Source organism: Furipterus horrens, unplaced genomic scaffold (genome assembly GCF_987537825.1).
Source record: "Furipterus horrens unplaced genomic scaffold, mFurHor1.1.pri manual_scaffold_3, whole genome shotgun sequence".
NCBI classification, from domain to species: domain Eukaryota; kingdom Metazoa; phylum Chordata; class Mammalia; order Chiroptera; family Furipteridae; genus Furipterus; species Furipterus horrens.
Genome location: NW_028327173.1, coordinates 5,333,594 through 5,357,503, shown reverse-complemented (window position 1 = coordinate 5,357,503; position 23,910 = coordinate 5,333,594). Strand labels below are relative to the sequence as shown.

General features: G+C 62.9%; 1 protein-coding gene across 2 annotated transcripts; it reads right to left on the bottom strand.

Annotated features, from left to right (window-relative positions):
• Positions 1 to 1,927: 1,927 nt before the first annotated feature.
• On the bottom strand, positions 1,928 to 23,143 carry TMEM201 (transmembrane protein 201). 2 transcript variants are annotated; one of them, XM_090268549.1, is made up of 11 exons: positions 22,913 to 23,143; positions 16,347 to 16,467; positions 15,600 to 15,794; positions 14,182 to 14,358; positions 12,479 to 12,831; positions 11,664 to 11,867; positions 6,336 to 6,568; positions 4,714 to 4,785; positions 3,823 to 4,122; positions 2,955 to 3,092; positions 1,928 to 2,087 (listed from the first exon to the last, which is right to left on the bottom strand). In XM_090268549.1, exons 1-11 carry the CDS (start codon positions 23,023 to 23,025, stop codon positions 1,990 to 1,992), a joined length of 2,004 nt encoding a protein of 667 aa, XP_090124675.1. In that variant the 5' UTR covers positions 23,026 to 23,143; the 3' UTR covers positions 1,928 to 1,989. The 2 variants fall into 2 exon arrangements, with proteins under 2 accessions (XP_090124675.1, XP_090124674.1); XM_090268548.1 differs by lacking the exon at positions 1,928 to 2,087 and having other exon boundaries at positions 2,775 to 3,092.
• Between the last annotated feature and the right edge of the window lie 767 nt (positions 23,144 to 23,910).

Sequence of the window (23,910 nt, the reverse complement as noted above, 5' to 3'; positions counted from 1 at the left end):
CACTCACCTCCATCTCAGCTGGGGCTCCCCCCACCCTGCTGGGGTCCTTCACAAGTGGCCCAGCTGCAGAGCAGATAAAGATAAGACAGACTGAAGTGTAGAGGTCAAAGGTCAGTATCTTTTTTTGGTTTCCTTTTTTTGCTTTTGTAAAGAAAAACAAGGCTGTGTTTCTCAGGTGACCCCCTCCCCGCCCAGCCTCTCCCTTCCCCTGTGGGGGGTGGAGACCCTGGCCCAAGGCAGTGGGGGCTGGCTGGGCCAGGCCTGTGTGTGTGGGGGGGCTGGGCGAGGGCCTCCTCAGAGCCAGAAAAGGAAGTTCATTCAAGAACGGAGTTTGGCTTTATTAGGCAAAAAATAAAGTTAAAAAGTCGACACATGTGCCCACTATACAAATGGGGCCAAGAGACAGCATCTCTGAGTTGGAACCATTTAGGGCAGTGGACTCTGGGTCCCGGTGTGGTCCTGGCCCCCAGCTCCCTGTGGCCTGGGGTGGGGGACAGGGCAGGAAACAGTAGCTCTCAGGACAGGAGTGGGGGTGGGAAGGGAAGTCAGAGCAATCGCCTTCCCCACATGGTAAAAAAAATTACTAAAAAAGCACCCAAAGCTTAAAAAAACTAAACCTCCCTGGCAGGGAGACTCAGGGGCACCCGCTTATCTGCAAAATGCCTTACCTGGAAGAGACGTGTAGAAAAATAAAATGAAAATTTATCCCTGAATGACAGAGTGAAGACCCTTCCTTCTGCCCTTGTGACCCCCGCCCCCAAATCTCAGAATTCACTGAGGTGGCCAATTCCTCCCCAAGTGGCACAGACACGTGCACTGCCACACACACACACGCACATGCTGCCCCACGCCTGTGTCCGAGGCCCAGGGCAGCAGGGACAGCGGTATGACACCCAGCACACAGCTGCTCACCCCTCCCAGCATTGTGAGTGTCCCTGCGCCAGACTGAGCCCCCTCTTTCCCCCTCCACAGGCACGATGGGACCCCAGCACGTGGGCGAGGGTGGGGGGCAAACCTGCAGTAGCGGTCGGAGGGGCAGTGGCAGGGACTCAGGGGAGTTGGGAGGAAAGCCAGCCATGGTGGCCAAAAGACAAGGGGTCACACGGCCCACGGCGACAGCAGGACAAAAGGGGAGGCAGAGGGGCCCCAGCAGCAGGGCGGGGTCCAACCTCATCTGTGACCGGCAGGCTGCCCTGGGGAGGCCCACGGCCCAACCGGGCTGAGGGTCGGGCAAGGCCCCTGTGGGCAACGCGTGAGGGAGGGGCCTGCGTAGTTTCTCAGGGTGATGAGGGTGCTGCCTCGGAAGGTCACCGGAGGTAAGAGAACAGGGGAGCACTCAGGCAGAAGGGAGTCCAGGGCGAGGTGTTTATACTAGTCCCGAAGGCCCCGCGGGGCCTGAGACCCAGGAATTGAGGGGCAGGGGCTGCGGACCCCAAGAGCATCCGAGGGCAGGCCCGGCGGGGGCCAGCAAGAAGGGGTGCGACCAGGCAGAGGGGCTCGTTCTCGAGGGGCCTCCCCAGGGGAGGCTCAGCTTCTACTGTGCAGGGCTGAGGGGGTGACACAGGGACCCGCTTGCGTCCCCAGGGGGCAGAAGGCGCCCGGTGGGACGGGGAGTACAGTACTGAGATGGGCCCGGGCCGCCGTGCCGTGCGTGGTCAGGGGCAGCCCGGCTCCTGCTGCGGCCACAGTGGCGGCGGGGGCTGGGCGGGCAGGGTGGGCGGTGGGGAGGGGTCCCAGGGCCGTGCAGCCCCAGGGGGCGCCCCTGGCTTCGGGCAGCACCAGACACAACTGCTGTGAGTCAAGAGATGGCTGGGCGGAGTGCGGCCTCGGCCCGCAGTCCGGTGGGCGAGGAGGAGAAGGCGCCTGGGCGCCTGAGGACCGGACTCGATGCGGCGGGTCCAGCCCGGAGAAGGGGCTCCGAGGTGGCAGCAGCATGCACCTGGCTCGTCCTGTGCGACACCCCGGGCGCCAGAGGCCAGGGAGCCCGGCTCAGCGCAGGCTCTGGTACAGGTAGGCCGAGGTGAAGAGGGCGTTGGCGGCCAGGCTCACGGCCAGGAGGCCCTGGACCAGCGAGGGGCCGAAACGACCTTTGAGAGAGCGGAGAGACCCAGTCACAGGCACGAAGGTCAGGGGACAGGCGCGGGGCGGGGTCTCGTGCAGCCGACTGTCCCCTGGGCCACCAGAGGTGCAGCTGTGGGGCCCTGAGGCCCCGTCCCCAGCTCCTTCCCTCAAGCCCAGAGGCCTCTCCACCCAGAAAGGCACCCCCAACTGGGATCACCCGGTCAAGTCCTGCTTCCCTGCGGGGTCTCAGTTCCCGAGCCGTGCCACCAGGCGGGCACTGGCTAGGGGGCCGTGTGTGTGGGCCTTGGTGACGGGGGCAGGTACACAGCATCGCCTCACGGACAGGAAGTGGGGCTTTAGGAAATGGGAACCTGGCCCAGGCCTCGGAGGTGAGCAGCCGACTGGGGTCCCCCACCCCAAATCTGTGCTCTGGGCCTGACCCCGATGCTGCTGGGCCACATCCATAGCCCCCCTGATTTGGGGGCAGCACCCAGTCTTTCCAGGACACCTCCCTGCGTCCATCATCAACATACACGTGCTCCCGACTCCCCAGGGGCGTCCCCGGTGCTGACCGCGGAGCGCCCTCCCAGGGAGCCACCTGGAAGGCGGTGTCTAACCCAGCAGCCATGGGCCACGCGGGGCAGCGGAGCACCTGGAATGTGGCTGGTGAGGCTGAGCAATTACAGTTTGTTCAATGAAAACAGCCGCCTGTGAGCAGAGGTCACCGTCAGAGAGGGTGCTGACCCAGACCTAGTCAGAGGGTGGGGCGGGGTCCCCAAGGCACTGGGCGGGTTGCCTAACCGTCCTCGTCACTAGAGGGCCCCCTCCAGGGCGCAGACAGACCAGGAGGGGATGACAGCTGCAGGCCCGGGGCCCCGACGCGGGGTGCAGACCTGCCCAGGTGGCGGCCTCCTCGGGGCAGCTGCGGGTGGTGGTGTCCACCGCGCAGGTGGATGACTGTGACGAGTCGTCCTCCTTCTTGATGGAGTGGCTGCTGCAGGCGCTGCTCCTGGCCGGCACTGCCCTCATGTCTACACAGGGAAGGGGTGTGTTAGCGGGGGCTCCCCGCTCAGCCCCGGGGGCAGGACAGTACCCCCCCGCCCCGGCCCGCTCGCCCCACCCTGGGCAGTGGGAGGCCAGAGCCCTGTCGGCCCTTAGCTGCCGGCTGCCGGGAGGGAGTGGAGCTTGGATCAGGAGCAGCAAACGCCAAAGCCAACAGGGCTGGCAGATGGCGGCCAGTGAGGTGTCCTGGTCATGGGCGGGGAGCGGCAGGGACTGGGATGTCGGGGTGCCACCAGCCCTTCCAGCAGCCTGGCCGGTACTCAGGCTCAGCGGGACCAGAGCTACACCATAATAGCTGCAGGAAACCCGCACATTAATGTGAAAATTCTAGGTTTTCGAGGTTGAGCCCTAATTTTAATAAATTTTAAATGCTTTGCAGACCAACATTATCTGAACAAAACAAAAATCGCAGATGTAGCCTGGCACAGTATAATGTGTTTCTGATCCATTGGAACGAATCGACAACCTTGAAGGTCAATTGCGAAACAAGAAAATAAAATCAGCTAACAAACAGAGGGCAATGTCCTGGAGAGTTTAAGGTCATGAGAAGCCAGGCCAGGGACCACTGGAGCTTGGGAGAGCGGCCGTGCACAATCGGATAAGAGCCAGGATGGGCCCTCACCCATCCAGGTCCCCAGGAACGCTCCCATAGCCCAGTGGGTCTCTGCTGCCTCCGAGGAGGGTGCTCGGGGGTCGTACCCACGGTGTGCTTCGTGTCCGGTGTTGGCTGCCTCTGTGGCACCTGGGGCGGCTCGAGGCTGAAGAGGCTGCCATTGAGGGGCAAGTGCTCATCGGAGCTGCTGGGGGTGCTGGGGGCCTCCCCGGGGGGCGACGGGAACAGCAGCAGCTTCTGCCCCTGCAGGTTGAGCCGGGCAGGGCTGATGAGCGGCCTGCGGTGACGCAGAGAGCCGGAGCTGGAGGCCACTGAGCCGGCCACAGAGGGCGCCCGGGAAGGGAGCGGGGAGGAGGGGCGGCTCCCCGACAGCAGGGAAAAGTAATCTGGAGGGTGACAAAGACAATGCCGGTAACGCACGACCGTCCGTGGTTGCTACAGTCAGCTTGCTCTGTGGCTCTCTGTCCTCTATTAGCCCAGGAAGGAAGGCAGAGCTGGGCACAGATGGGGGCGGGGGCAGTGGGAGAGGGAGCCTGAGGGAGCCTTAGCCACGTCCCCTTGTCTCTCGGTTTCTGTCTAAAGCCCCTGGTTCCTCCCTCAGCTGAGAGCAAGGCCCCGGCAGACACTGGCCCCTGAGACTCAAGGTCAGTTCGCCCATGCCCTGCGGACGGTGGGACCCCGAGTGCACAATCTCTGCCAGTGGGCACTGATGAAGACGACAGCATTGTGTCTAGTCCTAGAAACCACCACGCCCATTTCACAGAAGAGGAAACAGAGGCCCAGGCGCGTCAGTCACTTGCCAGGGCCACACAGCTGGGAGGTGCAAGACTGGGATTGGAACACAGACCCGTCTGACCCCCAAGCTCATGCTCACCCTCTCTGCCGGCCCACCCCACACAAGGCTCTGGAAACAGCGCCCCCCCTCCCCCTTCCCCAGCAGCTTCCCGTCACTCCTCTTGGCTCTCTGTTCTCCTTACCTGAAACAGGAAGCTCCCTGGATCGAGACACCTGAGACGGTGGGCGGCTCCCACTGAACAGATACCCCGAGTCTGGCAAGGAAAGGGAAGGCAGCACAGGTCAGGGCCACAGAGAGGACAGCCGCCCGCCTCTCCATCCCCTGTGGCCCAAAATCCAATCTTTATCCCCTGCATCCCTCCTTTCACCCCAAGGGCCAGTTAACCTGCGTCATTCCTTTTAAAGAACAAACCAAGATGCAGGGTGCCACCCGCGGGCAGTCTGCAGCCCTCTTCCCTGCCAGTATTTCAATGGGGTCATCAGAGGGCTCTGGCAGGGTCTGTACCTGCCACAGGCCCACACTGCCACCCCCCACCCTGCAGGCCTGGAGTTGCCCCCTGCCCGGCTCCTGCTGGGCAGCTCCAGACAATAGCCTTCTGGAGAAGGGCCAGCTACCGGACCTCCCAGGTTTCCGGGTGCAGGGCCCCCCAGCGCCCCCCTGCTCCAGCTCACAAAGCGCCCAGCAGGTCCTGTCGGCACCAGGGCCTGACCTAGGCCAGCTCTCAGCTGCGACTCGGGGGCAGAGACTCAGGAACACTGCTCATTAATGATTTCCTGGCAGGAGGACAGGTGGCAGCCCGTCTCCCAGCAACCTGGCCGCATTTGGTTACACAGAAACATCCAGAGTCTAGGTCTGCACTCAACACGATCCCGCCTTCAATCCCACCCCGAGGGCCTCGAGCTCCACCCATGCTCGGCACAACGCTGCGTCCCCTGTGAGCCGTCCCTCCCGCAGTGTGACTGCCCCCCACCCCCACCTGCACACAGCAGGGCCACAGGCCGGAGCCGGGTTCCACCCCACCTCCCAGCAGCAGCAGGACCCCAGGTGAGTCACGGAAGGAAACTGAGGCTCAGAGCTGGAATTCATTGAGCTGGAATCCCCACCTGGCAGAGTTGCTGAGGGGCTTCAATGACAGTGACTGCATGTCAGCAAGCCCAGTGTGACCAAGAGGTGCCCATTCTTTGAGGATGGGGTCCTGCCTAGCAGCCCCCGGGCCTAGGCCCCAGGGAGCTGTTCCAGGGCCCCCCCGAGGGTGAGGCAAACCCAGCCACGCCAGGTGGCTTCCCCAGTGCTGAGGACCATCACAGAATGTGTGCATTTACAATCGCCTTTCCAGGAAGGCCCTGCACAAGAGGGGGAGGCACGGGTCTCTGCAGCAAGGACCAGGTCTCGGTTATCACTCAGCAAACGTGACCGACTGGCACTGAATCCAGGCCTCAGGACCACACAGGAAGGTCGGGGGCAAGATTCCCAGCCCCCAGGTCTAAAAGCAACAGCAGTAATAACCAGGGCAAGAGGGTGGTAAAGGAACACTTTGCGGGGTGCAAACAAGGAACATTGCCCCGTGAGCCCTTTAAGCCCATCATCTCGCTAAACCCTCACCACCACCCACGAGATGGGTCTCATTTTTCTAGAGGAAAACCGAGGCTCAAGAGCAGTGAGGCCAGTCCCTTGGTGAAGTACAGCTACAGTGGACGCAGCAGGATTTGAACCCAGCTCCTCCCGTCTTTGTAGCAGGAGCTCCAGCCTCCCAGCTTGGACACGGCCGGAGTCCCTGTGCCCAGCTGTCCGAGCGCCTCTTACCTGCCCGGGTCAGAGAGGGTAGGGTTCCCAGCGAGAGGGCCCGGTTCAGGCGGCCTGGCAGTGAGGAGGGCGAGGCCCGTCGGGGAGACCGGAACAGCTGCTGGTTGGCGAGCGGCAGGTAGCCGGGTGGGGAGGGGAGGGACAGAGACGGAGAAGAGCCTGCGACGCCCAGGTAGGGGATGGCCAGGCTGGGGCACGTAGGGAAGAGGCTGGCAGAGTCTCCGGGGAAGTACCTGCAAGAGCCCGTGGGCAGGGCAGAGAAGTGGAGGGTCAGCCTGGAGGGCTCCGGAGGCGGCCCCTGCCAGCCGACTGTCCCTTCTCCCCCCGTGCAAGGTGGGCCTGAGTTGGGGTCCCAGAGGAGGCGTGCGTTAGTTGAAGCGGAAAAGCAGTCCAACCACACTCACACCATTAGGACCAGGTGGCTGGGAGGTGCCAGCGTGACCCGCCCCTCCCTGCATGCCCCCTCCGAATCCCCTCAGCGTCACAGCAAACTAGTTCTACTACGAGTCTCGGTATTAAAGTGACACTGTCGCCCTTGCCAACCTCATGCCAACCCTTCGCCTTGAAGCAGAAACGCCCAGCCCCGCGCCAGGCTCTCAGTGCCGGCCAGCGGTCTGGAGCTCCTCCTCGTCCTTCCTGCTCACGCCCCGCATCCTGACCGCGGCCGAGCTCAGAGGGCCCTGCTCGCTGGGAGTCCGCCTGCTGCTCTCTGGCCTCGGCCACTGGGCGCTAATCTAAAGCCCCTTGTGGAGAAGAGGGGGGCGGGGGCCAGGCTTAGGATCCCCAGGAAGAGACACAGAGCACACAAGCCAAACTCAAACCCAGAAAAGACCTGGAAGCGATCGTGAGGCCGCCCAGAAGACGGGAGGTGACAGTGTCTCTTTAACCCGAGAATGGTACAAATCACACAACGGGAGCCGGTGGCCCCAAGCCAGAATGACGACCATGCTTCTGATTAAGGCAACCGATTACAGAGGGGGAGGGGCAGAGACAGTTAATACATTAGTCCGCCCGCCATCTGGACGGAGCTGCGGGAGGTCCAGCCTTACCTCGGTCCCAGGGGAACAAATGAGCCCACAGACAACGTGCCGGCGGACAGGCAGGCTGGCTCAGGCCTAAGGGACCCACCCGGGCCACCGCGACCGAACGCCCTGGGCACCGCTGGCCACGCTGCACCCTGCGGAGCTCCTCGCCATTTTCCACCCCCGTCCCTCCCTTTAAACAAGCTTTGAGGGAAGTGTAGGGTTGGTGTTGCCCTCCTGGAAAGGATGTGACCTTTTGAATGCCTTTCAAAGGGCCAGAGGCTCCTTGGACTTCAAAACCAAAGGCGGGCCCAGGGTTTGGGGAACGTGGGAAATCAAGGCAGGAACTCATCAAGCCAAGCTGCAGAGGGGTCTGGTCAGCCTGGCTGGCCCCAGGCTGCACGGGCCCGCACTCCACCTGCTAACCTGTCCTGAAGCCCGGCTGCCACCCACTTCCTCGCCCACCAGGCACCTGGGGGAGGCCCTACCTCTAAGCAGAAGGCACGCTTTTGTGCCGTCACTTCAGAACTGCAAAACCGTTCAGCAGGAGGGGAACTTTAGGTGCTGCGGAGGCCGTCCAGGCACACTGGGATCCTGGGCCAGCGTGCTCTGGTCACGCATAAAGCTGCCCCTGCCGCGGCCTGCGCCTCCGGGAAGACCCAGATCTCTCCTGTGGAGCAGCAGCCAGACAAGAGCTGGGCACACCCAGCCCCTCCCAAGAGATGGCAACAGGCCTCTGCAGGGAGCTTCCTGCGCCACCTCCACCAGGCAGTCCTTCTGAGGGCCACCCTCAGCGAGCAGCAAACGAGAGGAGAGGGTCCGAGGCAGACTGCAGACTCCATCTGGCACAGGCGCTGTCCCACGTCTCTGATGCCACTAAGAAACGCTGGCATTGAGGGGAGACAGTTCTTTGGTCTGGCCCCTCTCGCAGTGTACCCAGTGACATCACTCAACTAGCAGGTCCTTGACTCATTGAGAACAGTCCCCCAGAGCCTCCTGTTAAAGGAGCCTCGTCTCCGCTGGCCCCCCAAGAGCTCCAAATGAATAGCCACTTCCTTGGTGAGGCCCCCGGACTGCCCTGCACTGTTGGGTCCCATTTCAAACAGAACCCAGCCCAGAATCCAAGTCTGTCGTCCGCTGGGATAAAGGGTCTGAGGAAGGGCCGGTGCTCAGCCTGACACTGCGAGGAACGCCTGTTCTGTTCCAGCCCAGTCCCAGGTCAAGACAGGAGCGGAAGGAGCGAGGGTATTCTAAGCAGTTCACTGAGACGGGGAGAACCCACCCAGCAGGGCACGTGAGGACAGCGGGCCCTGTGCCTCCTGATGCCCGAGTCGCCAGCTCCCAAACCTGACTCCTGTGGGCGTGCCTGTACCCCGAAGTCCCTGCCCTGGGCACAGAAACCTGGGAAGGAACGTGAAAGAAAAAACAAAAAAGACGTGGTACCTGACGCCCACCGGTCAAAGCAGGGCCCCGGAGGCATTTATTGAAAATACAGCATAAAACACACAACATCTACGGCGGGGAGCTGTGGTTACAGTCGTCAGAAGGTCACCAGACAATCACCCGCATTCGACTCCCCGACCAGAGGGACGAGACACTCAGCCGTCACAGACAGCAGGGGCAGGGGCAGGCTCCTCCCCGGGCTGGTGGTTCGAGGCTACTCACTGCAGTTGCCTGCGGGGCCCGGGGTGGGGACCCCAGACCTGGAGGGAGGAGACAGCCGCGTGTACTGCCCTCATGTCTCGGGGACGGAGGTCCCTGGCAGGGCTGACACATTCCCAGTTAATAAACCGTGAACCCAGTGGGGCCTGCACTTCCTCCTGGCTGTGACATCAGAAGGTGCTGGAATATGCTCCAAGCGACACTTTCAGGGACAGATGAGTAATTAAAACGTCACACAAAACCCTGAGGCGGCCAGAAAGCCTCCCTCCAAGGAAGCTCATCTCCTGAGGGGGTCTTCCCGCCCCGCCAGAGGGGGAGGCCAGGCATCTGCTCAGCAGGGGCTCCTGGCCAGCGAGAGCTGCTCATGGTTATTATAAATAATTTAGCTTAAACACACACATACACACAGATGTCCTGCTTCTACTCAACGCCAAGAAAAGCAGTATCAGCGTCACGCCGCCGGCTTCCCGGAGAACAGGAGACTCCAGGTGTAAGGACGCGCGCACGGCCCAGCCGACAGACCCCTGGTCCGCCACCCGCCCTCAGGCAGGGTGCCTGGCGCCCAGGGACAAGTGGGAGGGCCCGCAGGGCTAGGCCCTGGCTCGGCCACCCTCACCCCTCCCCGTCTGGTGTGCCTGCACCTCACCTCCACACATAACAAGCAGGCAGGGCCTTGACTGAGGCCATCCGGCTAATTGCGGGCAGCTCCCGACCCACCTGGGGTCTTTACACGTGGGTGCTGAGAGGCACGGGGTCAGGGGTTAGGGCAGCCTGTTAGGGCCCCACAAACACAAGGACTGGTGACAGTGGGCTCAGGTGCTCTCTGGGACCTCACCTGGGGTCTGGCCAGGGCACCGTCCCACCTGCCCTGCAGGCCTAGTGAGTCGGTGGCCCCTTGCTAAGGGTGGCCCTCACACCCGTGTTATCTTTTTGCTTTCACAGGGCTTCAATGTACGGAGTAGTGGAGAAAGCTTATGCTCAGTGACAAGTGGCAGGACGTGGACCCTGGAGGGAGTGTGTGGCCCACGCTGGGGTCATCAAGAGTACAACACACCATGCAGGGGACAACTGTGGCCCACCCTCCTGCCCCAACCCTTGGAGGCAGCCCCCAGGCCAAGAATTCCCTCCAAATGTGGGCAGTACCTCCGTTTCCAAAGTGCATCCACACCAAGGGTGGTAAACTGAGGCAGGGGACAGCGGGGACCTACAGGACCACGCAGCTGGTGGGGCACTGGGGTGATGCTGGCCCTCTCCTCCCACCTGACCTGGGAACGGTGACGCTGAGGCTCCTGTGGACTCCGCGGATGCCCCACAGGAAAGTGGAAAGCAGGAGCCTTAGCGTCCTCCGTGAGGGGCTCTAGGGAGTGACAGGCCAGAGGGACAGATGACCTGGTGCCCTCATGGACCTGTGTGTCCCTTGGGCTGCCTACCCTGTGCTAACCTTGGGAAACTAGGTCTTTCCCCAGGGATCCCATGGAGGGGTGAGGGAAGAACCGGGGACATTCCAGGTGCTGGGGCGGTGGTAGGGCCCATGAAAGCCATTCAGGCCCCACGCTACCTGCCAGTCAAGGCAGCCTCAGCCCAGGAAGCCTGAACCCCAGTCCCTGTAGGGGCACGTGAAGGGCCCAGGTGTGAGGGTCGGGGCCCTGTTTTTCCAGGGCAGAGCCAGGGGCTTCCAGGAGACGGGGTGGGGCACGTGCGACCTGCTTCTGCCTGCCTGGCCCACAGTCGCGCCAAACACACAGATGCAGAAAGGACGTTTCAGACTCCCAACCTGGGCAAATGCCCATCCCAGAGTGGCTGCTAAGAAACCCGTGGCCACAGCAGAAGCAGAGTTTCCCACCGCCAGCCTGGAGAAACGCCTTGCCCTGCAAACTCACGGTCAAGGCCAGTCTGTGCCCAAGGACCGCACCCTCCATTCCCAGGGAAGGCAGCCAAGGGAGAACGGGCGTCTCAGGAGGGTCTGAGAGTAGGAGCAGAGCCGTGGACCCAGCGGGCGGCTCCGCCAGCTCCTTCCGGCCCCACCGGCTTCAGCAGGGCTGGCCGGGTACTAGGCAGGACCCAAGGGACTGCCGGGGAAGTGATGGGGAGATGAGGCGCAGGCTCTCCTCCAGGCCCCGCTCAGCAGCCCCTGCCCGTGCAGCAAGGGCCCGGCCTGAAGCCACAGGAACTGCCGTGCCAGGAGCTCGGAGAAGGGACACGTGAAAGGAGGAGCTGGCAGCAGGGCCACCACCCTCATGCCCCGGTGTCAGGGCCAGGAAAAGGGCCGTGGCCAGGACGGGGGTGCCTGGAGCTGCCAGCGGGAAGCCACAGGTCACAAGCAGGCTTTGTGGCTGCCGCCCAGAATTCTGGTCCCAGGGCAATGAGGGGCCAGACAGATGGCGGCAGTGCTGAGCAGCTAAGGGGTCCTCTGGGAGTCTTAGGCTGGAAAAGGGGAGAGGGGTAGGCCTGACCCTTCGGGAAGTGGAGGGGCTGGGCCAGGACTGGGGGCTCTAGGCTGCGCAGGGGCGAGAGTGAGCGGGGAAGAAAGATGCAAGACAGAGAAGAGCCCTGCTTCGGGCTGGGGGCAAAGCTCTGGGGCCGTCTGTCCGTCCATCCGTCCGTCCGTCCGTCCTCCCCCCGCCATCACTGCTGCTTCTCTGACCTTCGGGGCCGGGACCTCCGTGCGCCTGTCACCTTCCTCGTTGCCACGGCTGCCGTGAAGCCCACCAGGCAGCACAGGGACATGGTGCTGAACTTGAGCGTGTCTAGCCAGCTGGGCGAGGCAGCCTGCAGGTACTGCTCGGCCAGGTGCAGCCCCAGCAGCAGGGCCCACAGGCAGGTGGAGAAGGCGTCAATCCTCCGGAGCCTGCAGGGAAAAGCGGGGTTCGCGTGAGGGCCCGTCCTAGCAGGACTAGGCTGCTCCCTGTCCTGCCACCTCCTGTGTCCCCACCCCTCCGACTCTGCTCAGAGGACAGAATCCAGAGCCAAGAGGAGCGCGTGGGCCTCGCACTCCGCTCCAACACTTCGTGCTGCTCGACTGAGCAGGCCAGGGTCCCCCGAGCCCAGGTGTCCAGCCTGTAACACGGGGCTAAGAACCTCCCCCGTCACTGCGATGACGTGGACACCATCGGAACAGGGCTGCACCTGCACAGGAGGGGAGACAAGGGCCCAAGAGCACCCCTCACTGCTCCAACAGCCCGAGGGGGTGGTCACTCTGCAGGCCAGGTGCTAGGTGGGGAAGAACGAGGTGACCTGGCCCCAGCGGGCCTGCTCTGAGTGCCGCTGGCCCCTCTAACGTCAAGCCATTTCCTTCGTTTCGCCCCCTGGGCTCCCAGCTGCTGGGGAGAGGGCTGCGCCGTGTTTCAGCAACACGAGCTCAGCCCAGGGCTGCGTGGCCAGCAGGCCTCTTGGCTGCAGCCCCAGCCCCCCCCGCCCCCCCCGCGGAGCCCAGCCGCAGACCAGCCTGCCCACACGCACCTGACGCGGCCGGCCAGCAGCATGGCCAGCAGGCAGGTGAGCAGGCCCAGCATGGCGACGCCTGTCTGGTGACTCCTCCCGAAGGCCCAGGCCTCCTGCAGCTTCGCGGCCCCGTGCTCTGGAAGCAGGTCCAGCAGCTGGCGCCAGCCCTCAGCCCCGGGGGCAGTGCCGTTGTCAGGAGTGGCCGAGCCGTTGCCACCAGGGGGCAAAGCTGGGGGCAGGGGGACCCCTGGGGCGAAGGGGTCACTGGTGCCATACAGCGTGGTGGCCAGCAGGAAAGCGCAGGCCAGGAAGGCGAGGGCACGGAGCACAATGACCTGGACCGGGGCCTTTGCTGCGGACGAGCAGAAGCTCTGGGGGAGGGAGACCCTGGTCAGCGAGATGGCCAGAGCCACCGGCGGCCCTTGCCAGTGCCCACCCTGTGCTCGGGGGTCTGGCCAAGGCCCCATCCCACGCCCTGAAGACCCACGCAGGTCCTGGTGATCAGAGATGCTGCCCACCAGGTTCTCAGACGTGCTGGGCTAGCTCCAGGTTTGTGGCCCAGCTCCCGTGCCCGGCCCCACTTCTGGGTCTCACTCCACGGGGAAAGTGACTGCACGAGGAGGGGTCTGCCGTGTTCTTTCAAGAAGTCTTTTTCATAGTATGGTGACCTTAGTTTTTCAAATAAATTTCTCAATAATTTTGCCAAATTCTCACCAAAAATTCCTACTGTGATTTTAACCGGAATTATAATAAATACATAAGATGAGTTAAAACATATAGCAATGAGCGGTCCAGTCTAGGAACACGGCAGCGAGGAGGAAAGTGCAGGTACAAGTGTCCTGCTGCACAAATGTGGGCACGGGCCAGTGGCGTGGCCATGTGGTCAGGGGCCCGGCCGCAGACTGGAAACCACAGACCAGCTGGACACAGGACACATCTGGGGACCCGAGTGGCGGGAGGTTTTTACATCTAAATCCACTTGCTAGTATGACGGATTTAAATAACCAGGCCCTGACTGGTGTGGCTCAGTGGACTGGGTGCTACCCTGGGAACTGAAAGGTCACTATTCGATTGCTGGTCAGGGCACAGGTCTGGGTTGTGGGCCAGGTCCCCAGTTGGGGGTGCACAAGAGGCAACCACACATGGATGTTTCCCTTCCTTTTCGACTCCCTTCCCCTCTCTCTAGAAATAAATAAAACCTTTAAAAAAATAAAGTAAAATAAAATAAAACAGAACATTCCACTAACTGAATACAGTGACAAAAAGTTGAGTCTTAGGCAAACTGTCCTGGATTCAAGTCCCAGTGCCTCAGCACACAGGCGTGGGGCCTCTGCAGGTCACCGAACCTCCCCGTTCTGTGGCTGGGAGTGGGAGTCATAGAGCTGAGCGTGTAGTTACCACGGTGCTATGGGGAGCGAGTGCCGGGGGGTGGGGGTGGGGGGACGGCAGTGCCCAGGCACAGCAGGGCACCTCAGACCCAGGCAAGCATGCCAGTGACGTGTGGACCCCCGTACCGAGCCGCTCTTCTCGGGAAACCCGCCCCAGCTGTGGACACAAAGTGGCCTGGGGGGCAGGGCGGAGACATGGCCCCATGCGAAGGCTGCTTCCCTGGGAAGGGGGTCTCAGCTCTGGAGAGCTGCCTCCCGGCCTGTGGGGGTTTCCTGCACAAGCCTGAGGGCTGGGACACCCCAAATACCCCGGGGCGCCCGCCCTGCACAGACCTGCGTGTGGCTCTGGCCCGCCTCCCGGCGCCGGAACTGGTGGCTGAGCAGCAGGGCGCGCAGCTGGCGGTTCTGGTGCTTGATGTAGTGCTCCACAGCCGCCTGGCACGGCCGGCACAGCTTGTACATCTGCTCCAGGTGGTGCCGGTACACCTCCACCTCCTCGTCGTACCTGCCCTGCGGGGGCGGGCAGCAGCCTCAGGGTCCTCGGCTCCACTGAGGTGCCCTTCTAGCGGGTTGAACCTGGGTTCACTTACAAGTGGGATGACCAAGGGTAAATCCCCCCATTCTGATCCTGCTTCCTCCACCGCCCAACAGGCAGACAAGGCACCGAGCACGGTGACGGCAGCTACCGGGGTCAGGGCTGGCCCAGAGCGCAGGACGCAGTGGGGACCCCCAGTGACGGGAGACATGCTGGCCAAGGTCTGCTGCTCCGGAAGATGCCCATGGGGCCAGGGGCTCTAAGGGTGGTCCCTGCTTCAGGCCCTGCGCCCGACTTGGGCTCAGGACGGCGGGGAGCCATGGCAGAGGGCGGCTCTGGGATGGCGCTACCTGGGTTTGAGCAGTCCGACACCCCAGAGGCAGGGCCTCCCCTCCCGTAAACCCTGGGTCTGGAAAGCACTAGAGGGCCCATGGCTGGTCTCAACGGGAGCTACATGGTCCTTGGGGTTTCAGAAGGAGCCTGGAAAACAGAGTCCAGCCCGTTCCTCTCCCTCAGGAGGTAGCAACGTTCCTCGCCCCCGTTCCCAGGGCGGCCACACCTCGGTCTGCAGTGGCGAGCAGGGCTGTCGGTGTGACCTTACCTTGCTGAGAACAAACTCGCCAGAAAAGCTGCCCTGGTTCCTGGTCACACTTGCCCCCCTTCTTCTTGTGGACGCCCCACCTTTCCCTGCCCGGCCCTCGCTTCCCTCTGCTCCCCACGTCCCCACCCTCGGCTGGGCCTTGGGAAAGCCAGTGGCTCTCGGCCTCAGCTCCTGAGGTCACAGGCACCAGTCTGGGGCTGGGAAAGCAGGAGGGGCCAGGTAACACGGCCGCTGGGCCCTGCGGCAGGCCTGGTGGACACGAACTCTGCCATCCAGCCTCTCGGCAGCGCCCAGCTTCCAACCCCTCCCAGATGTCAGGAGCCTCCTGCAGCAACTCCAGAGTGACGTGCTCGGCCAGCAAGTGGGTAAGCCTGACTCAGAGGGACACGGACAGGATGCCTCCAACAGGGTCTCGGCGGGAACGACCTGCCTGTGCCCAGGGACAAACCTCCCTGGACCGGGAGGCATTCAGTTTCCATGGTGCTCCCAGGCTTGGAGCCAGGAGAGGAGGGGCGCCGAGGCGGAGGGAGAACGGAATGTGCTCCGCGGCGGGAGACGATCACCGGGACCTGGGGCCCTGCGGACTCCTCGCCCCCACACCTGTCCTGGCCTCACCTCGTCGCGCGGCGAGAAGGCGGCCAGCTGCTTGATCTTGGTGGTCTGGTGGTGGCTGCACCTCCGGCACAGCAGCACCTGGCTGCTCACCCACTGCTGCGGCTGCGGCGGGGCGCAGGGGCTGGGCGCGCTGCTCACCACGTGGTTCAGGTGCTCCAGGTACTGGGCGGGGATCGGCTTGTTATAGTCGCCGTTCTGGGGGCGGGGAGGGACGGAGTCAGCAGGGAGCTCGGACCCACGTGTGAGTTTCCCGCGGCAACGCGCCACGGAGTGGGAGCAGGCTTCCAACGTGCCCGTCCTTTCCCTCCATGCAACAAAGAGCAGGCGCTTTTCTCCCCGGAAACCTTAAAAGGAGCCCTGACAGGCAAGCTGCCGAGAGCGCAGCCCCCAGCAGGAGCGCGCTCTGGTGCAGGGGCCCGCGACCGTGAACCAAGTTTTCGTGGACCGCAGCCGCGTGCGCTCGTCTGTGTATGGTGGCTTGGCGGAGCTGAGTTGTGGGGACAGGGACTGTGTGCCTGCAAAGCCTGAGGTCCTCCCTGGCCCCCTGCAGAGAGCCCGCTGATCCCTGGCCAAGTGCAAAGGAGACAGTGCGCACGTGCTAGCAAGACGCAGGGCTGAACCCCAATCCGCCACCTTCAGTGGCGCGACTCTGGACAAGCCACCTAGGCGCCGGGGCCAGGGCTGTGGGGAGGGGCTGGGCCCGACAGGCCGAGGACAGAACGGGGCGGGGCGGGGCGGGCGGCGCACCTCCTGGAAGCCGTTGTACTGCTCGCAGTGAGGGCAGTCCCAGCAGTTGCGGTTCCCGTAGGGCACCACCGTGTCCTGGTTGCAGAACCAGCAGTTGACTGTCGTGTGCGTCGGCTTTGTCCTGTGCACAGGGAAAAGTCGTGTCATTGGGAAGACACCTGCACTCCCCACCCCGAGCACGGAGCCCAGGGAGGGATGCGGGAGGCAGGACCTGGCAGGGCGAGAATCTTGACTGGACATTCTGCATCCACCAGAAGGACCAACGAGGCGGCCATGAGGCCTGGGCTTCTCCTCAGCCCTCCAGGCAAAGCCCCCGTCCCCCAGGGGTCCTGACAGTCAGCACATCCCTGGGTTCCAACATGCCCATGAGGGAAACCAGGGCCACCCCCCTGGTACCCTGGAGCTCAGGCCGCAGGGCCGACAGTGATCAGGGTGCAGGATGGACACCGCGCTGCGAGGCCCGTTTCCAGGCCGCAGAGACGGTCGATCCCAGGGAGCCTCCGCCCGGAAGCAGCCTCCTGTGCGTCACAGAAGCAAAGTCCCCAGGAACGGGGGCCAGGGAGGCAGAGGGGCAGGGGTTAGAAACAGCTGTTGGGCCTGGGGCCAGCCCTCCCTGGTCCGTGGACAGAGCGGGTAGGCCACGGCGGCCTTCCCGGCCACACATGTGGTGACAGGTGGGGCCTGCTGGATAATCCCAGCCCAGACACCAGGGGTCTGTGCTCTGGGCCCCTCCCCCCTCCAGCCACAGCAGCTGCCCAGCAAACCCCTCCACTCCTAGGCAGCTAGACACCATGTGTGTGACAGGAGGCAGCTGCCTGCGCCCCAGGCTCCTGGCCAGGCCACCGCCAGCTCTGCGGGTACCGCCTGGACCCTGCTGCCGTGGGCAGCGACACCACACAGGGGAGCACAGGAGCCAGAGGCCCCGGCTCTGCCCGCTTCTGGATGTGAGCCCCGGGAGCCCCTCCCCCCTGCCGGCCTACGAAGTGTGAGCTCTTAGCACCCGGGGCATCAATGTTACAGGGACCCAATGACTAAGACACCCAAAGGTGCTCCGCAACGTGCAGGGCCAGCTGCCACTGCCCCGTCCCTTGAGAGCAGGGCTCCTGCTCCAAACGGCTGCGCCCCCCCACCTCCCCCGGCAACGGGCGGGTTACAGCCGTTCTCCAAGCCGCAGTCTCATCCCTTGTTAACTGGGGACAAGAACGTCTCCCTCCGAGGGGCCTGTGGGTGGGAAGTGCTTAACAGCACCTGGCCCAAATGCCCAATAAGTGGCAGTTACATGGGGCGGGCACAGAGAGGAGGTGGCTCAGGGAAGTGCCCCCCGGAACCCCCTCAAGCCACTTCTCCCCCAAGCCAGAGACAGAGAAGGTGGAACCAGTCTCTGCAGGGAAGGGTCCCAGGGCCCAGAGGACAGCCTGGGTCCCCTGTCCCAGCTCAGGCCATGGCCCTCCTGATGGGCAAGGCTGTCACGTCACGACATGTCAGCGGCAGGGCCTGGAAAGAGCAGTGCTGGGGTCACAGGTATGGCCTTTGGGGGCATCCTTCTGCCCGCAGGAGCCTCCACGTCTCTTGTTCATCTGGCCAGCAGGGATAACGATGATCCCTGCCCCAAAGAGAGGCTGCTGACAGGGTCACACAGGAGAACTGGGAGACGCAGGAGTCCGCCCACAGGTGGTGGCCGCTGGGCGCTAGGCGGCTGCCCTGGGCTCCGTGCAGAGGGCGTCGGGGGAGGGGGCCTGGCCCCGGCTGGAGATGCACACGCCGCTCGGTCACTGAGATGCCAGCACTTGGCAGCCTGGGCAGTGAAGCACCGGGCTCTCTCTTTGTTAATCTGCACCTGCTTTACAGGTCTCTCTGTAACTGTGCACAGGGCGTGTCTCAGTGGGTGACAATGCAGGCCGGTGACCTGCCTCATCTGCCCCCTGGGACGCCTCAGCCTCACAAGGGCCCCTTCATCCCTTTTACCCCAGAACCTCACCATGCCACACCCAGCCTTGGGACTGAAGCCACACAGAAGAGCTACGGCCCACGAATAAACAGACACAGAGAGAGAAAGACAGCCACGGGAAGGGGACAAGGACACTGGCCTGGGGCACTGTGGCAGGTGTGCGCCCCAGAAGTCGTCCTTTCCAGGCGGAGTCTCCAGTTCCGTTGCTAGGGAAATGAGCCTGGCCTGGGAGCCAGTGGCAGGAAGGGAGGGGTGTCAGTCCAGTCCCTGGGGCTGGTGGCTACAGCTCCCGGCACTCTCAGCTCTTGGTAGATCCTTGCCCAGAGAGTGTGTGGGGGAAGGGTCCTCTCTCATGGCCAGAGTGGTGGCCAAGGAGTCGTCTCCCAGAGCCCCTCTGGGTTGAGCCCTGCAGGGGTCTGCAGGCCCGTGAGAGGCAGATGGGCCAACAGAGCGGTGGGAGCTGGACGTGACTCTCAGCCCCCACCCACCAGCACAGGGCCTCCCACGTGTTATGCAAGTGATTGAGTGTGAATCGTGTCCGGGGGCAACACTCAACAGCCGGTTTCACAGCCTGTACGGTTCCCACGGCTGGCTCTGGGGTCCTGGCCTCTGGGCCTCCATGCACCTCCACCTGTCCCTGACCTAGGACCGTGTGGGTCAGTCTGTTCTGAGCCAGCTTAGCCCTGGCTCTGCTCTTGCTCAGGGAAATGCCCCCCAGCTCCTCTCATAAACCCCCCAACCCACTTCTCTCCAAGCCAAAACCTCTGCCCCAGCCAGGCTCTGGGACCAACCGCTCGCAGTGGAGGAAGTCTGATGAGACAAGCCAGAACGTCCCCGCAAATGCCTCCCTTGTGCTGAGCTCTCGGGCTCCGCTGGGGCCCGAGGAGGCCCAAAGCAGCCGAGAGCAGGGGGTACCTCGGGAGGAGCTGGGGCAGCAGCGTGCTGCTCCGGGCCAGCCCTCCGCAAGCCTGAGCACACGCTGGGGAAAGGAAGGCGCACACACGCCTTTAATAACAGTGTCACCCCCTCGGCCCTGAGCACAGACGTTTAGGTAAAACAAAGATCATGGTCTGACATCCCCCCATTCCCCACAGGTGGGAGGGCGTCCTAGGAGTGAGACCATTGTCGAGGTCCTTGGCCCAGGACCCTGCCAGAGGCTGGGCACCTGCTGTGAGCCCAGCACGGTGCCACATGGAGGAGACCCGGGAAAGGGGCTCAGTCCTTGTCTGGGGGGGCCAGGGTGTCACCTCGTTTCCACTGGGCCCTGAGAAGTGCCCCGCCTCCCCTGAAAGGGGCCTGGCACGTAGCGTGAGACCCTGGGCAGCGTGTGCTGGCCTGGCAGGACCTGGAGAGCGGTCTCAGTGAGTCAGGCTTGGTTTCCTTAGAGACCAAGAGGTCAGCCCCTGGCAGGTCTCCGCACGACATCCAGGACAGTCTCACAGGGGAGGGGGTCTTTGTCAGACCCCTAGTTGGCTCCTTGCTCGTTGTCCTACCCACCAGTGAGAACCCGAGAAAGTGCCTCCCAGACTGCAGCGACAGCAGCATTACGACGCCAGTCAGGACCCGACGGGCCTCCAGGCAGAACAAACCTAAGTACAGAGTACCCCTGCCACCCCAAGGCAGAAAGCCCCAAACTCGCCTCTCCGGGGCAGACCCCTGTTCACCTCATGCCTACTGAGCCAGTCTTACAGAGAGGCAGAAATGAGCAAGCCCTCCACTTCCGACCTGGACCCAAGGACCAGAACAACGACCTCACGGGGCAGCTGGTGACAGATGCCACAGGACAGAGGCCAACAAGTGGAGCATCTGCTGTCACCCTAAGGAATGGGTTTGCCGGCCAGCAGGGCAAAAGGAACAGATGGCACTCAAACAGGCGAGGCTGCTGGGCAGAGGGCTGACCACCCAGCGTGTGTCCAGGGAGCAGCATCTCCTCGGCCAGAGTACGACACCGGGACAGCATGGAGGGAGGGGAACAGGAACAGGGACTCTGGGTGCCAGGACAAGGCTCTGCTACTTAACCTGGAAGCTGCACTCCTCGGTCTCCCGATGTGACAAAGTAGACAAGTCAATAGACACCCCTGGGTGCTAAGGGTGGCCCCTGAGGTCCCACGCAAGGATGTGCTGGCAAGGATGGATCCTGGGCGCAATGCAGAGCAGCAGGGTCCAGGGCTCAGGAAGCCATGACAATCGGCTGCACCCAGGGTGAGCAGGCCCACGGAAGTGTAACCTGGGCTCCCAGCCTGCGCTGGTGCTGACAGCCATGGGCCCCCCTGTGTGCGGGGGGCAGCCGAGAGCACGAGGCTTGGCTAAGGGCTGAAGGGCTGGCATGGGGCAGGATCTGCTGCTAACGGCTGGGTGCTAAAGGGTATTCTCAGCTGGAGAAAGGGGAGAACGGCAGCACCTGCCCCCCAGGTTCACCAGGGCGAAGCACACAGGTGCTTCCCCACATCAGGAGCACTGGTCCATTCCCAGGAACTGGGTCAGGATTAGGGCACAGGTGTGAAACCATCCGGGCCCTGCCTGAGGCTCTGGGCGCCCTTCAGGGAGGGGACCTGCCCTGCGGCCCCTCGGCCAGTCCTCCCCCCACGACCCCCCACGTCTGTGCTGAGCCTGCCAACACCCACCAGGCTGAGTCGCTGTCCGTGAACAATTTTCCTCCTGTGTTCTCCAGAGGGTCATTCAAAAAAAAACCCCCTGCTGTGGCCAAAGCCACAGGTCCCCTCCGTCACAGAGTTCTCCTCCCTGGAGGGAGAAGGGCTCCGTCTCTGCAGGGCTGGTCTTGCTCCTAAATCATGACAGTGTCTAATTTATGACCCCCAGACAAAAGCCAGTGCTCTATGAGCACCTCAGGGCCTCCTGGGAAAGGCTGGTCTTTAGCCCAGCAGGCCCCAAGGCCAGCCCGCAGCACCCCTGGTGCTGCCGGAGTGAAAAGCGTCCAGGACCCTTGCAGCTCCCCTCGCCCAGTTCTGCACGAAGGCCTCGGACCCAGGTCTCTGGAAGCAGGAGAGCTGTGGCTGGCCGCCTGAGAACGGCTGAAGCGCAGGGCGTGGGCTGCGCCAACACAGTCCAAATCCAGCCCCGCTACACACAAACGAGGCGCGGCAGAGCCGGGGCAGTGCCCGGCCCAGGCTCTGATCCCTGCGGCAACATCCCCCAGCCCGTTAACTGGGAGGCAGCAGCGTCCAGGAGACGCACCCAGCCCTGGACCCACCTCTGTCAACATGCTCTAGAACTTGAGCAAAGCACTTGGCACCTCTGCACCCCAGCCCCTCATGCAAAAAATGACTGGTTTGAACCAGCTGGTCCCTCAAGCCCTCCCAGCTTCCAGAAATTGGGCAGGAACTGGGACACTAGATGTGGGTTGTCAGGGACCCCTTGAGTCGGGGGCTCCTTCAAACCCAACTGCCCTCCCCTCCTCAGCCTGTCAATCTGCCATCCTGCAGACACTGCTGACGTCCCTTCTACCCCTTCCTCCTCTGACAAGCCTGTAACCTGGTCACCCTCACTTCTTTTCCTCTTGGGTGAGAAGCGGTATGCGGTGGTGGTTAAGGAAGAAGAACCAAACTGCCCAAGTTCAAATCCCAGCTCCACCACTTGGGCCAAGTGCCTTTGCTTCTTCCACCCAAAATCTGAGCTTCACACATTCCTTGCTGAAGCTACAAATCTACTCACTGTGCCCCCAGGATGTCCTCACAACCCCACCTTTCCTCCCTGTCCCCTGGGAAGGTGGATCAGATGGGGGAGTCGGGCTGCTGGAGTCCCCGCTGAAGCAGGAGCTTTTAGCCCTGACCGTGGGTGGAGGTCCATGAGACAGGCTGGCTCGGAACGGGGGTCGGCATGATCGGAGCCTGGGCCAGGGCTGGGGCTGGGCCTGAACCGGCTCAGCAGCCCATCTGAAACACCTCCGAAGTGTGCCGGGCTCTCCCAGCCCTCGGAAGCAGAATAACTCAGGGGTTAGGAATGCAGCCTCCAGGAACGGACCACCTGAGAGACACCCTGACTCTTCTAATTAATAACAATTGACTTAGTTCTTCCATCCCTCAGCTTCTCCAGGCAGAGCAGGGGTTGTGACTCTGAAATGGGCTAACGTGGGATTAGAGCAACGGCCGAGACAGTGTAGCAGACCAGAAGGTGCCACCTGGTATCATGCCGACGTGCTCTCCAGGACCAGGGGCGGGGTTGAGGGCGGAAAGCAGCCCGATCCCGCTGGATTTTCCCGCAGGGCTTGGGGAGCCGGGGCGTGAGTGGGGGCGGGGGCGGGGGCGGCTGCAGATCCTGCGGCTCAGCCAGCCCAGGTCTCGGTGGGGGAGGAAGTTAGTAACCACGTGATAGCTGCTGTCGCCCCCTCGCTTTCCTGGAGTCCCCGACGCACTCCGCAGCCTCCTCGGGAAAAGGATTCCACACCTGGTCTTCTTTTGGGGGGTGGGGGCGTGCAGCGCGGGTATTAACACGTGGGTCCACAGGCCCGGCCCCCACCGCAATGCCGAGGCCTCACCGAGCACGGGCAGGAAGGCGCCGTGCGGCTCCAGAGCCCGCCTGGGCGGGATAGCCGCGGGCGGAGGGAGGCACGGGCGGCGGAGGGGGACGGGCCGAGGCCGCGAGGGCCGCGCGCACTCACCTCCGCGCGATCCGGTAGAGCAGCACGCCGGCCGCGGCGCACGCCGTGACTCCCAGGCCGCCGGCCAGGCCGGCCGTGGGGCAGCGGGCCAGCAGCGCGCTCACTCCCTCCATGGCTCCCCGCGCGCTCGGCGGTCGGCAGGCACTAGACAGCGGCGCGGAGGAGGGCCGCAGGCGGAGCGCGGGGCGCGGCGCGTACCTCCTCCCGCCGTGACCTTCGTCGCTTTGTAGCCGGCGCGGGCCGCCCCCTGACTCGGGCGCGCTCCCGCCGCGCAGCCAATCGGAGCGTGAGGCGAGCTCGGTGGGCGGGGCGCCGGGGGGAAGTGGCCGCCTGACCGCGCCCTCTTGCGGCCGGAGGTGGGATGTGGCGTAGAGCCAGACCCCGCGCGCTCTGCTCTGCGCTCGCCCGCCAAGCCAATCTCAGCATCTCTGGCTACCGGACTGCTTGGAACCGGTCTTTGTTTCTGCTGGTCTGGCTTTCCCAACGCCTAGCCAAACCCGGCCCCTGTGCGCAATGCCGGTTTGCTCCTTAAGCCGCTTCCACTGCAGCCACGCCAATGGTCAAAAATAATTTATAGAAACATGATTGTTTATAGAAACAAGGACAAGGTTGAATAAATCATAGGACAAGCCATACACCTCAACATAAGGCAACTATTAGAATGTCATTGGTACAGAAATTGGCCTGGATAGAAAAAGCAACATGCGCATTAATTTTAATAATATCCTAAGTTTAACTAAATAAATAAACTCCTATAATACGTGTATGCTCGTGGGAAGTGGAGAATGGTTAAATGAACTGCAGTTACCTCCAGGCAGGGGCATTAGCAGGGAAGATGCATTTTATGCAAGTGTTTTAGTCGTACGGATTTTGGCTAAATTACTTGTATAACTAAAAAGGAACGAGTAGGAAATATTTGTATTCAGCTTCACAGTACATTTCAGTGTTCTCACTTTTCCAGTGTTTTGGGGGTCACTGCTCGAGTTCTCACTGTTGTG